The 13,699-nt window shown below is 36.6% G+C and overlaps 1 protein-coding gene across 4 annotated transcripts in view; it reads left to right on the top strand.

Annotated features, from left to right (window-relative positions):
- The window catches only part of TSPAN14 (tetraspanin 14), a 40,023-nt gene extending 27,424 nt beyond the window's left edge, over positions 1–12,599 (top strand). For 2 of the 4 annotated variants that reach the window (XM_035544733.1, XM_035544739.2), the window contains 7 exons: positions 734–880; positions 1,505–1,675; positions 4,360–4,485; positions 6,203–6,247; positions 6,762–6,881; positions 8,788–8,845; positions 11,485–12,599. In XM_035544733.1, coding sequence (XP_035400626.1) covers positions 734–880; positions 1,505–1,675; positions 4,360–4,485; positions 6,203–6,247; positions 6,762–6,881; positions 8,788–8,845; positions 11,485–11,513 — 696 coding nt within the window. In that variant the 3' untranslated portion in view covers positions 11,514–12,599. Of the gene's footprint in view, positions 1–733; positions 881–1,504; positions 1,676–4,359; positions 4,486–6,202; positions 6,248–6,761; positions 6,882–8,787 lie in introns of all 4 variants that reach the window. The other 2 variants (XM_035544756.2, XM_035544748.2) reach the window with 1 other exon arrangement.
- The last annotated feature ends 1,100 nt before the right edge of the window (positions 12,600–13,699 follow it).

Below are 13,699 nucleotides of genomic sequence, written 5' to 3'. Positions count from 1 at the left end.
GTTAAATTAAGTATATTGCAAGTGTCCTGTTGGAAGAGGATAACTTCTGTTGTTGTGAGGATTTTATTTGTGGTAAGAAAGGAATGCTTAAACTATACTTCTGCTTTTTTGGGGGGAAGGCTTTGGAGAAGCCCTTGAAAGACTACTCAGTAATAACTAAAATGGTGAGAAGAAAAAATCTGTTTCACTTGAAAACTAAATCAAAATCCTGTTTCTCTCCCTTACATCATCCGTATCCTTCTTTGTGGTTAGCGTTCTCTCTCCCTTTCTGCCACCTAAACATCAGGATTGGAAAGATTTTTTTTTTAATGACTTTGGTCTTCTCCTGATCGAGGCATTTCAAATCAATATAAATCATTGGTCCTTTTGCCTTGAAATTAGGTGAATACTCAGTGATAGTACTGAGCTTTTGGCACCATCTTGTGGAAGCTTGTTTGGCAGATAGACCTAGGAGAATGTAATCTGAAAAGTTTATACTGTATTGGATTTGCTTATTAAAAGAATTAATAGCTTTCACTTTGCGTTAATACTTCCTTTGCTGGTGTGAAGAAAACTAGTATTATCAATAATGCTTCTGTGACCAAACTTGTCTGAGTGGGTTACTGTTTGGAAGCTCAAGGATTTGGAACCAGTTCATTTGGAATCATGTAAAAATTGTGGCAATTCAGAAGGAATGTTAAATGAAAAATGTATATAGTGGTCATCTTTCTGTTATCCTGTTTTTCTCTTTCAGGGTGTGTTGTCTGATCTAACAAAAGTGACCGGTCTTCATGGTCTGGACCCAGTGGTGCTTGTCTTAGTGGTGGGAATAGTGATGTTTACTTTGGGATTTGCTGGTTGTGTAGGAGCACTGAGAGAAAACATCTGCCTTCTGAAGTTTGTAAGTATCACTGTTATAGGAGGGAATTATTGTGTATGTGAAAGTAGGAAATGATGGGTGAAGAACCTGGGGGACAGATGAAAATTAATTTACAGCATTTAGTTTGTGGCAACATATGTGGTGAATTTACTGCCCTGACAAGCATCTGTGATGAATGAACAGTATTAAAGAACAGTATTAAAAGCAGTGTAGGTTTAAACCTAATTATTTCCTCCCTGCTCCTGGAAGATGTGTCTTGCTTTCCTCATCCAGCTATTGCAGTGATGCTTTTATAGCATGTATTTCAGAATCCAACATTGGATATGTAGTATCACAAAATATGATGTGCTGGAACATAGCTGGGAGTTACTGAAAGGAGATCATATTGTGGCTTGGGGAGAACAAAATCCCTTAAAAGCTTAATCTCTTCTAAATATTTAGTGGACAAAACTTGGGAACTTGAGTGACTACTGTGAAATCTCTTAAGCATTTGTTTTTGTATTGAGGTTTTCCTGCTTTAGATTTAGAAACAGTTAAGCTGGAAAAAAATATATAAAAATGGGAACTGTCCAAGAAGCAGTGGAGTTGGAATGGGGATGTATTCAAAAGAGTTATTCTATAATTTGTGACTTTTTTCTTTCACAGTTTTGTGGAACAATTGTGTTTATATTTCTGTTGGAGCTCGCAGTGGCAGTTCTGGCTGTCTTGTTCCAGGACTGGGTGAGGGACAGAGTCAAGGAGTTCTTTGAGAATAACATTAAGTCCTACCGAGATGATATTGACCTCCAGAACCTCATTGATTCGCTACAGAAAATAGTAAGTTCATATCCTGTCACTTTTCCTGTGTGTTCTAAGAGAATATGTAGATATGGCAGTCTTCCTCTTTGTGTTCTACAGCATTGCAAGTAGTTTCTACAGATTTATAAAACCCTGTAGATAGTAGTGCCATGTGACAGAAATGCAGTTTTGCTGTTTCTGTATTGAAAGCATCAGAGAGGCAAGACTGCTGAGATACAGTGCCCTTCTAAGTGCATGTGTGGGAACTTAACAAGCATCCACCTGCCTTTTGACCTTGACTTTTGTTCTCCTGTTCTGATCAGTGTTGCACCAGGTGAAGTAAAAACTGAGCAACAAAAACTGCTCATCCTGCAAAAGTTGTGCAATGGAACTATTGGCTAGATTGTCTGCACTCTTGTTTTAGGAGGCACTGCAGTCTTGTACAGGGATACAGTAAGAGAGTCTTTTGTTTTCTGAGAAGCACCTCAGCTTGAAGCAAAAGAGGATTTTTGTTAACTGGGAGAAGCTAGTACATGCAGTCAAGGAAGATAGAAACAGTTTTATGCCCTTGTGGTCCTAAAATACACAGTTACTAAAAGACAATGATGTATACCAGGAGATAGCAAGGCCTGTGCTGGTAAGGGCCTGGTGGCTTTCAGTCAGTTAGCTTCTTTTTGCAGTCTTCCTCAAGAAACAACCAGTGAGGGCAACTCTTCTGATTTTATTTATTTATTTATTTGTATCTATATATATGGAGAGAAACAGAATACATATGTGAGTACTTCATAAAGAGGTAAAAAGATGGATTTTTATATATATTTTCCCCTTTAAAAAAGGTTGTTTGTGTCTTTTTTCTTTTTTTTTTTTATAGAAGATCATGTTTAAATATGTGCTCACAGCTTGGTTTGATAGCAAACCCTGTTTTTAGACTGGATGTCAGTTTGAACTGTTGTATATTGCCAGCAGCTTTATTTATCCTGTTAATTCACTCTTGTGTGCGTTAATATTGTACATGAAACTATCCTCTTCCTAAGCTGCCTGGATGGCTTTCAGTGCTATTTGCTTTATGGCCAAGGACACCAGAGATGATCCTGGCCACTTTTAACACCAGTAACTGTCTCAATTTTGTCTATGCTGTTGTTACTCTTTCTGTTTTTCTGGTTAGTTTCATTGCAGTCTCCCAGGGAAATGTGCTAAGCTGATTTACATTTGAACTCCAGTTAAGTACTTTTCAATGAAACTAAAAGGCTGAACTTTCTAAATGGAGTATACTAGCCTTGTTAATGGTCGAAGAAACCTGAAAAACAAAGATCAGAATCTCTGAATCAGTCTGTCATTGATTTGTACCTGAAAGTACTGAGGAAAAGGTATGCAACACTGATTAGTAAGTGTAGCTTTGCAAGGGCTCAATGATAAAGTGCACCAGTATATTTAAGTGCCTCACTGAAATCCATTTTCTAGGGAGTTTCATGGGTTGTGTGTTGGGACCCAGAGAGCTTTCTGTAGGCTGCTCCTTACTCTGGCTAATTACCTTACTTTCAGGCCTGTAAGTGTCCTCATAGCCTCTATCTTACTAAAGTAAGTCAGCATGTTTAGTGGTTGTGTGGCCTTTTAGTGGTGGAGATGAGTGAGGGAGTAGGGAGTAGAAAGATAAAAATTAACCCATTCTTTATCTTCACTATAAACGCATGTGACCTAACATCGTTTTTTCAATTCTGACTATTCTGTTCAGCTCCTTTTTGTCATATTTCCTTTGAAAAGTAGGTGCACACAGTTCTGCTCTGTTCACGTCTGTGTCTGTCACCACTTGGTAACTTCTGAATCCATTTACTGACTCACTCAAGTTTTGACAGTTTCACAGAAAGGTCAGTACAACTTGTGTGACAATGAGCAGTGGGCAGAGAAGAGATGTTAGAGATACTAGTGATGTCCTAAAAGAGGAGGGAATTTCATGAGGTACCGGGAAAATGTTTGATATAACATATTACGTATACATTATGGCGAAAGATTTATACCCTTAAGTAACCGGGCTGGTAAACTGCAAAGCATAACGTAATGAGAAACTAACTTTCATCAGTTTCAGGAATTAAACATTCTTTGAAATATTTGGATTCCCTAACCTGTAATTATGGTAATTACATTACACTCTTTAGGTTAAGAAACTTGTGTGAAACAATTCTAGAGCTGACCAACCTTTGAACTAACAATGTATCGGTTAATTTGGGTATGAAAATCTTCTAATTTAAAAGAAAGCAAGTATTCATGAATATTTTGATCTCTTTCAGAGTAAACAAGGAGAAAATTTGTTGATTTATGAAGATTGAAGGGTCAAATCACATATTTAGAGAAACTTTTCTATAACTTTCAGTTTTGGTTGATGTGGAAGTAGTGAGGAACAAGGCATCCGTGTAACCTATTTTGTTGCACTGTTTATGGATGTACACAGATTTGCATTGGGTAATTACATTTAAAGTGACAATTTTTATGACAGTTTCTCATTGCGTTGACATGTATTTCCAAGAGCATTATGCCAAATGCATTTCTTTGATTTCATAGAGCCACAGTATCGATTATTCATTTTTTTTTACTCTGGTGTTGCTATTGATTCCTTGCAGCCTTAAGAAAGGGGTGATGATGACCAAATATCATTCCAGAGAGCTGTTCAGTAGATAAATTGTCTATAAAATGTCCCCAAGTGTTAAGCATTTGTTTATCTGTTGCAGAACCACTGCTGTGGTGCCCAAGGTCCAGATGACTGGGACTTCAACATATACTTTAATTGCAGCAGTGAAAGCAAAAGTCGTGAGAAGTGTGGTGTTCCTTTTTCCTGTTGTATACCTGATCCTGCTGTAAGTTGTTTTCCTGGCTTTGTATTTGTATTTATTTGTATATACAACAGCTTTGTATTGCTGTTGTTGAATAGTTATGAAAGGAAGCGCTTCCTGAATATAGTGTGATGCCTAGGACTTTAAGGGGTCTTTTAAATGTTCACAAATTACTATCTTGGTAGCCAAATTCCTTTGTTTCTCTTCCATCATTTTTAGAGTCTAAATGTGCCAACCCATTACACAACTGAAAATGTATTGTCTGCCACCAGGAATTCAGAAGCTATTTTTGTATGGCTTAAATCTGCAATCATTGGCTGTTGATACTGTTTTATTCTCAATGCCTTGAATTCTTAAGCATGTTATCTATGGTCTAAGCAGTACACTTGCCCAGGTTAGAATTACTGTACAGCACCCCTTTGCCAGAAAAGTAGGAGTAACTCCATTTGCTGATGACTTTAGTTATCAGCAACTAGTAAAGTGCTGATGCACAAACTCAGTTTAAGGTGTCTGAGTCAATTCTTTGGTTTTGGCAAGATTCAGGTACTCATTGGTTGGATCGGCTTATTAAACTCTGGGAACCTGACCCTTGCAGTAGAAGCAAAAGTAGGGAGGTATGTGCTAATGGATGCAAAATGCTTTGTATGGATGTAATGGATGAAAAATGCTCTGTAGCGTTTGTAGCTCAGAAGGTTGATCCAGCAATCCTTGTTCAGCAGGTAACTATTGGTAGGTTATGCTAAGGCTTTTGATTTCCTTGGAAATCATCCAAGGGAAGATTTTGTTTGGAAAATGTTCCAAGTTCAGATTCCCCAGTAATTTTTTATTGTAATTCAGAGCAGTGCTATTTCACTGCAGTTTTTCTGTTGTTGGTGCTGTATTTAAGGAGATGTAGGTGTATTCAAATCTTTTTAATCTGAGATTCTACTGCTAGCATTTTAATATAACTCACTATGCATAATATGAAATATTCTATAATTGTGTAGTAAATAGGTTTTCATAACTCTAATACAAAGGAAAAACAAAATGTCTTAAAAGGAATGTATTTGCATCTTATGAGCTTAATGCTGTTGTTAGGTTGCGTGTGGTTGGGATCTGGAAGGTGTTTGTTGTGTTTCTGTTTGAAATTTACAACAGGAACATTTTGTCATCTTCAGTAGTTTTATCTTGGAGCTGGGTTATGTGAGACTTTGATTTATCAGCCATAAGGGAGGTCAAGTAGCTTGCAGCTATCTGTTACTTGTATTGACTGATCAGGATAGCACTGTGAAATGAAGGAGTTGTAAGACACATTCCTCCACTGCAGGTGTAAATAAATCAGTGTAATACCTTTATTCTTATCTCAATGTTTAGGTGTTATGTGAAATAGATAAAATGAATTTGATCTTGGAAATGCAGATGTCTTATCTGAAGGCTGTCAGTATAGTTGTTAATGCTTTGTGTTGAATAGTCGTTGCTGGATGAAAGCCAAGCAACAGGAGAAGCTGGGATTTTTAGTGGAGGATGTTTTCTGCTAATATATACTTTGCTGTTATACTTCCCTGGTGTGTTCTGCTAATGCTTTTTTTTGTTGTTGTTGTTGGTGGCGTTTTTTTATTTTATTTTTTTTTTACTAAAATGCTTTTTAAAATGGCTGGTTTTGACAGTTCTGATTCTTCTGTGAATTTAAAAGACAGGAAGACTTCATGTGAACAGAGGAAAGTATAATTCAACTGATATATTTTTAATCTTTGTTTTGCAGCAAAAAGTTGTGAATACACAATGTGGCTATGATGTCAGAAAGAAGGTAAGGTGCTGGAATCTTGCTGTTTTGCTGTTCTGTGTCTGCATGGACAAAATAATGAAAACTGTGGAATTGCTAATATATAAGTCAGTTCAAAATTCTGGGAGCTTATCAGCTGTGCTACATCCTGCTACAAGTAGAGTGTGGTAGAGATTTTGTTTTGTACTGTGGGAAGGTGGAAAAAAAGAAAAAGTCTGCTTCAAAAAGGGGTAAGACCTGCATTTCAAATGTCTCAGGTATTAGTTCTAATATCCTAATTCTGAATTGTGTTCTCTACGAATTCTAAAGTATTCTAATAGTAGGATTTTCAGGAAGTTACTAATATGAATGTCCTGACATTCCTTGAGTTGATTTGGGCATATGGATTTCTGTATTTCATGTATTTCTGGAATCTGGTTAAAAATATTACTGTGTAAATGACCAATCATAATTTTACTATATCACTTCATGTGACTGAGAGTTGTTATAATAAACTTGAGCAGAAAAGTGATGTTCTTGAGTTCTTCTTCTCTTGCAGAGCAAGAGTCAATGGGATGATCAGATTTTCATAAAAGGCTGTATTCTTGCTCTGGAAGCTTGGTTGCCCCGAAATATCTACATTGTTGCAGGTGTCTTCATAGCTATCTCACTGCTGCAGGTTAGTTTTTTAATTGTTTTTTTCCTTAAGTTTCAAGTTATCCACTGAGGGTAAAAGTAATTATGGTGGGAGACAGTAAATATTTTGACATTGTGGATGTTTTTAGGTATGATAACAGTATTGAAAAAAAAAAGGGGGGGGGGCGGGGATTTTATAGAGGTGGGGTCTTAATGTAAAATTATGAGATCAATTGATTTCATTCAGGCAAAAATTACTTCTCAAAGAAATGAAGGCCACTGTACTGTATTGTAAATATATCATATTTTTATATTATCACAGAATCATTTAGGTTGGAAGAGACCTCCAAGATTCTGAAACATTATAATGATATATTTTATTATATATTAACATGGCAACATGCTATTATTTTTATATGTAAAGTTATATGCATCTCTCACATTTCAATATATCATGAGGGACAGGAGATCATATGGTAATGTGTTCCAGTAGATCATAACTTCTGCCTTCTATTGCAAATACAAAAGACTGAAATCCAGTTCTGTCTTTCATGCTAAGAATGCTATTCAGAATACTGTAGCATACAGCACAAAAATCTCAAGAGTAGAAGAGAAGGAAAGCTGGTGAACAGGTTGCAGATGTGATAGTAGCAGTAGTAGATGGAGTTGCTGAAACTTCTTGCAGTACCTCTTCTATTCTTGGTATGTCAAAGAAAATGAATTGAAATCCTCAGTAAAACATATCGAATGAAAATTCTTTCAAGGTGGATCCTGCTTTCATTGTGGCAGTTGTGTATACTCGCCTAAGTTGCTTTCGTGTGGTACTGCTTTACTTCAGTGGGAAATAAGAGTTGTAAATCTGCTACAAAATCTTTTCCATTCAACTGAAAATATGTTGAACATAGTGCTGGCAAAATACCTTTTTCCAGCCATGGCAATACTGCCCTCTGTTGCTTTTTTGATGGTTTATCAGTATCTATTAGTAGTGCTTCCAGTGCTTTCATAGAGAGATGCTGTCCTGAGAATAACACCTTCAGTTAGGAGGAGAGGAGGTTCAAGATAGAAAATCTAAACTTTTGACAGTGTTGAGAGTCACTTGATATTGTTGTTCCTATTTGTGTCCTGAGTCTCTCTGACACTCTTTTCGTATTTCAGTAGCATTTTTAAATTTAGTTTATCTTGTGCATTAATCTTTTTCGTGGTGTGACTGGGAGTGGGACACATTGTCTCCTTCTAAAACAAATCTTCTGGCTTTTCCAGAACTTCACAGTATTTTGTTGTTTTCCTAAGAACGTTTTAAGAAGTATACCGAGTTCTGAATTTATTTTCAGTTTGTGAAGGAAAATTTCCCAGAGAACTTGAATGAATGTTATAATTTCAAAGTTGTTAAATATCTCAGAAGGATCTGGGACTTCTCTAACTGTTGTTTCTGACATGGAATATACAATTGTGAAAGTGGAATTCTTAAGTATTTTAAATATAAATAGTAACTTGGCTTAACCAAAGTTATGGAATGAATTAAAATGCTTCAGACTTGTAATTTTAGCAGTATGTTTAAGTGTGAGTGCTATAAGTAAACTTGGCAAAATGGACTTCTTCCAACTTTAGGACATCTAGAAGTCTAATACTATTTTGTATGTTTCCGAAGTGTCACATGAAAACATCTTTTACTCATCAGTTGTACTTTGTGCTAGATTCTGCTGTTTGTACTACTGTGTAGTAATAGCTATGCTCCAACACATGATCCTGGCTATGAAATGGTATCTGAGCTTGCAAATGCTTTATCAATGTATATCTTTATTCTTAAGAGTTGCATTGACTTCAGTGCAGAGAAATAGAAACAAATATGCAGGTTCCTGTTCTGCACTAATCTTTAGAGACTTCTTGCAGACTTTACATTGCAAGTATTTCATCTCACAACTGTTTTTTTTTTTTTTTTTCCTTTTTAGATTTTTGGGATTTTCCTAGCCAGGACATTGATTTCTGATATTGAAGCTGTAAAGGCAGGTAATGCCTTCTGAATACTAAAGCGAATGGGTTGCAAAAAGTATATTTTACTATTTTCAATCAGACACCAAGGTGGAAAAAATGCGCAGACCGTGAAATGCTCCTGGTATCAAAGGCCTTATGTGGATCTTACCCTGCTCATGGTTTTTGTTAGAAGCTGATACAAAAAAGAGTCTCCAAACACACCGGTCTACCTTTTTTTTTTTTTTCTAATGAGACAACTCAGTGCACCAGAATTGATCTGTGGTGAGGAAAAAAGGGACTTTCCCAAGTCATTGGCTGAACTGGTTTTAGACTCATAGCAAGGAGAAATTAAACTGCTGTGAACTCCTTCCATGAAGAATTACCATGAAGATTTTTCTGTTTTGACTCCCAACTGTCATCAGTCTTAATGTTGTAGTCTCTGCAGAAGGCCTGCTGATCTCTTTTAAGAACCTTGAAAATATTTTTAATCTCTACAGTAGATTCATCTGGTCAGCTTAGCAAGATACCAGCAACCATAATCATCGTGGCATTGGAAACTGAAGAAAAAGTCACTGATTTTCTAGCTTTTTAATTCTCGGTTGTGCAGAAATAGGGGGTATTTCTGTTTGACTGGGAGTGATGTAGATGTCTTAGGAGTAGAAACTTGTGTTCACCATCAGAGTTTGAGTAACCGAAGCAGTTATGAAAATGCAAGTGTTTTCTCAAGAGAGGCAAAATCCAACTTTCTACAGCATTATAAGTTAGAAATCTCTGTTTCAGGCAAGGGAGCGTGAATCCCTAATGCTGCTTCCTGACTGAAAAATTGTAAATAGTCTTTATTTATATAAAAAGAAAAAAACTCTTTCAAAATGGCTAGCTTTTATTGATAAGTAATATCTTTGAAAAGTACTGCCTGCAAAGATCTTGAAATGCAGTCGGTAGCAAGCATTCTGTGCTAACTTTGGATGGTTTTTTACCCTTCCTCTAGTTTCTTTCACATCTGCTCTGCTGATCCTCTCAAGTCCTAATTGCTAATATCAAGACTGATGAGAAACATTCAAATTCAGCATTAATCACTACTGAAACCTGTTTTTTAATAAGAAAATATGCATTTTAGTGGAATATCAATTTTTGATTTTTTTGTAAGTCTTCTATAAAGCTATGAAATTGTCAGTTCTGTTTGTGTTCTCATACAGGGTTAAAATGCCAGTCACAATATGCTGACTGGAACCATTTCCTCACAGTAATTTACTGTATCAAACTGAACTACTCCTGCTGAAGTGATCTTTTTTTTACTAGAAGAAAACCAAACTCTTCTTCCTGCCCTTCCTTCCTGCGGGTCGATCTGAAATTCAGTAAAAAGTCCAATCTTCTCTGAAAGTCTTTGGATTAGGACTGCAGTGGCTGCAAAAGTGTTGCTATGCTTGACATAGTATATTTTTTATCTGTAAAAGACATGTATGTGACTGAAAACTTGGAAGTAGTTGTAGTTGTCTGTTTTACTCTGGGCCATGTGAAACATGTTTTCAAGTAAACATTGTTTACTGCTTCCAGTGACACCTGTTTTTTCAGGGAGAGCAAACTTTTTTTTACAGTGCCTGAGTGTAAATTTGTAGAGAAGTATATATTTTTTTAATGATATTTTACTACATGTAGTCTGAAGGATTTAATGCTTGTATTTCCAAAGTACATGGCCTTCGTGGAAAGTCAAACTTCTAAATCTCTCTCATGTCCTTTTTTTAATGTATTATGCATGTATTAACGAACATTTCACTGGCAAAAACTGATCTACAGTAAGAATCTTTGTGTCTGTATTGATTGTCCAGATGTTCTTCTAGCTCTTAGTCTGTGAAACACTTCACAGACAGTGCTGTACTTTTCATGTATATTTCAGTGCAGCTTTCATAGTTCTTTTTCTGGCCAGTGATTGAGACACAACAGGAAAAGGAAGCTTGTCTAAGGATGGCTGACTTCCTTAGAAGAGCAGAGAACAGTCTGCTATTATTCTTCTTAAAAACCTGAAAGTAAAATCTATAGAAGTGCACTGTGATTTTTTTTTATCTTTGGTTGATATGCAACAAGGGAAAAATAGCAGTAGATCGCTGAAGGAGAGAGCAAGAGACATTTCTTCTGTAGAGCATTGAATCTGATGTCTGTACTACCTGTTTGTTGAATCCAGTCCACTAGGAGCAGCCAAAAATTTGCTGCTGTTACTGCTACTTTGCAAGCAACAAAGCAGTGTCCAGTAACCTTTGCTTTCAACTCTGGTGCTTGAAACTTTTACAACACCTCATCAACTAGCTTACTTTGTTATGTATAATAATCTGATGTATGTAAAATGGAAGAAAGATGCATCTTGTATGTAACCTTGTTTGTGAAACATTCAATTGAAATTTTCATCTAGGCAGTATGTTTTGCTTTGCCATTTTGGTGACACAAAGTTCCTAGTGCTGGGAAGTCATTTCAACACTTGGTGAAAATCATCATGGCTTCAATGACATCAGTGGAGTTCATGCACTGAAATTAGCTGCCACCAAGGGCCGGTGTCACTGATCAGACTTCCCCTGTCTGCCGGTCTTGCCAAGTTGCCTGAGGACAAATGAATACTTGGTTTCTTTTTTGAAGTATCGTTTGTATGCAAAACAGAATTTAATTAAAGTGTTGTCTTTCCACAGCTTGTTCTTATCGGCCTTGGCCATGTTAACACCAGCTTTGTATCAATACTCCAGTGATTTGGAACAGAATTCAAGAGAGCAAGTTCAACCTATTTGAGGATCTTTACATTCATGAACTTACTCCTCTTTTCACTGTGGATAAACTTCTCTGTGTTTTTTCAGTATCATTTTTAAAACCCTGGGGCTCTAGGCTGGTTTACACCTAGGCACTTTGAAGTACACCCTCAATGGTGGTACAAGTGGTAGTGTAATTTCAGACTTGGAATGGGAATACTTTCTTACCGCTTTCTACTTAAAGTTATATTTAGCACCTTCTCTGTGGACCTGCAGTGACTTCATGCCTAAAGCTTTAGCTTATGGTTTAAACAAGTCTTGTCAGAATAAGTAGTTGGGTGTGAGCCTGCTCTAAAGCCCTGAAGAAGCAATTCAACAATTTCACAAGGAGAGATTTGATAAATTGATGTTGAGATTTCATTGGTTGCAGTTGGAACATCTCCACAAACACTACAATGGAAACAAGTTTTCTAATGAAGATATTAAATACGAGATCAGGCTTGATTAACTGGACTGAGAAGGAAACCTTTCAATCAGTGTGATCATTTATTTCTCAGAAATGAGCACAATTTATTTCTGTGAAGCAATGTATTTATTTCTCAGTATGTTTTGACTGTGCATATGCTCTTTTGTTTCTGTTACATCTGCGTTTGGACACAGCTTGCCTGTACATGAGGAGGAGGATGAATATGAGCTCTGAAAAGAGTGACCAAAGGAGCTTCAGTTGCCTCCTGGAAGTCTGAATATTTCTTCTTGGGGGTCTTTAGTTCTGGTGACCTTTGTACAGTGCCATGTGGATAGATTTATACCTCACGTAAGTTGAGGTTGATGCGGCAATTGGTTTATAGTTAGCATTGCCTTGTTTTTTTGTCTCCCCATTCCATCCTTTCCTCTTCCTTCCCTTACTGCCTGTGGGTTATCACTCAGCTTGAATGTTGTTTAGCCAGTGGAAGCGGAGGTTCTGGCTCTTCTTCTGATATGGCTTTTCTGAGTGACTTTCAGTATATGTTTCTTCTCAAGCCTTATTTGATTAAATAAAATGAATGTTTTTTACTGGTGGAGTTTGTGTTCTAAGACTTGTTTCCAGTTACTAGTGTTTCCCTCTCTGAGGTTTAGACTGGCTACTGAGACTGCAGTTTGTGGATAACTAAGGAAATGGTAAAGGTCTGCTAATACTTGTGTGTTTTCTTGCTGAACCTACCTAATTCTTGATTTTTCAGTCTTGGCTGATGAATAATAGATAAGAGAAAGGTGCTTTTCTCATAATTGTTAATGGAAAGCCACTATGAAGAGAAATATTGATGCTGTCTATGGATATCCAAAAAGTTGAAACTGTTTGCATTGTGACTGCTGTTGCCCAATTACCACTCCTGTGATTTACAATCTGGTTTATCATGTCTGAGCAATGATTCTGAAATTACTGAGTACAGAAGGGGAAAGTAACAGGTTTGAACATGAGGCTTACATAAATCAGTTTGTATCTGCTTCTTTGACAATTTTAACATTTCTTCTTTACCGCGTTTAAAAAAAAAAAAAACTTTGAATTTTAGTAAGGTCAGAAGAATATTTAGACAGTAGATAGTGGCTATATTATTCTAAAATAATATATAGAATAGATACTGTAGAATGTTAAGGCTGGATCATTTTTGATAAATAGGACAACTCAGATGCAGCTGTTTGGAGGGTGTGTGTGTATACCCTGTTATATTTCATCCTAATACCTGGTTTAGGCATGAGCACATATCTTATTCTCAAATTGAGATTGGATGAAGCTGTTTTATTTTGACACTGGAGAGATGTAGGATGCCCATATTACTGCATACTTTAAGCTAGATGAAACTGGACACAGTTCAGCTCTAGTTTTTCTTTTCTCACTGTGTAATCAAAAACTTGCTTGTTACCGGGTGACTTGTCTGGGATGGTTTTGTGAAGTTCCCTTTCTCGGTACTCCTGGAAGTGGTATCTGGTGGCATGGATCAGTTACAAATATAGTGGACTAAATAGGGGTAATGAGTTTTCCAAGTGTGAAAGCTTTTACAGGAACAAAACTTGTAACGTTTTTCCACAGACAATGTGTTACTGCTGGATTAAAAAAGTTGTTGTTCCCTAGCTTTTCAGTTTCCACCACTACCATGTTGTGAATTCAGTCACCTGGATCTTG

The sequence above is a fragment of the Cygnus atratus genome, chromosome 7 (genome assembly GCF_013377495.2).
Source record: "Cygnus atratus isolate AKBS03 ecotype Queensland, Australia chromosome 7, CAtr_DNAZoo_HiC_assembly, whole genome shotgun sequence".
Taxonomy (NCBI): Eukaryota; Metazoa; Chordata; class Aves; order Anseriformes; family Anatidae; genus Cygnus; species Cygnus atratus.
The sequence above is the reverse complement of the archived record's forward strand: the minus strand, read 5'-3'. Positions and strand labels throughout refer to the sequence as shown.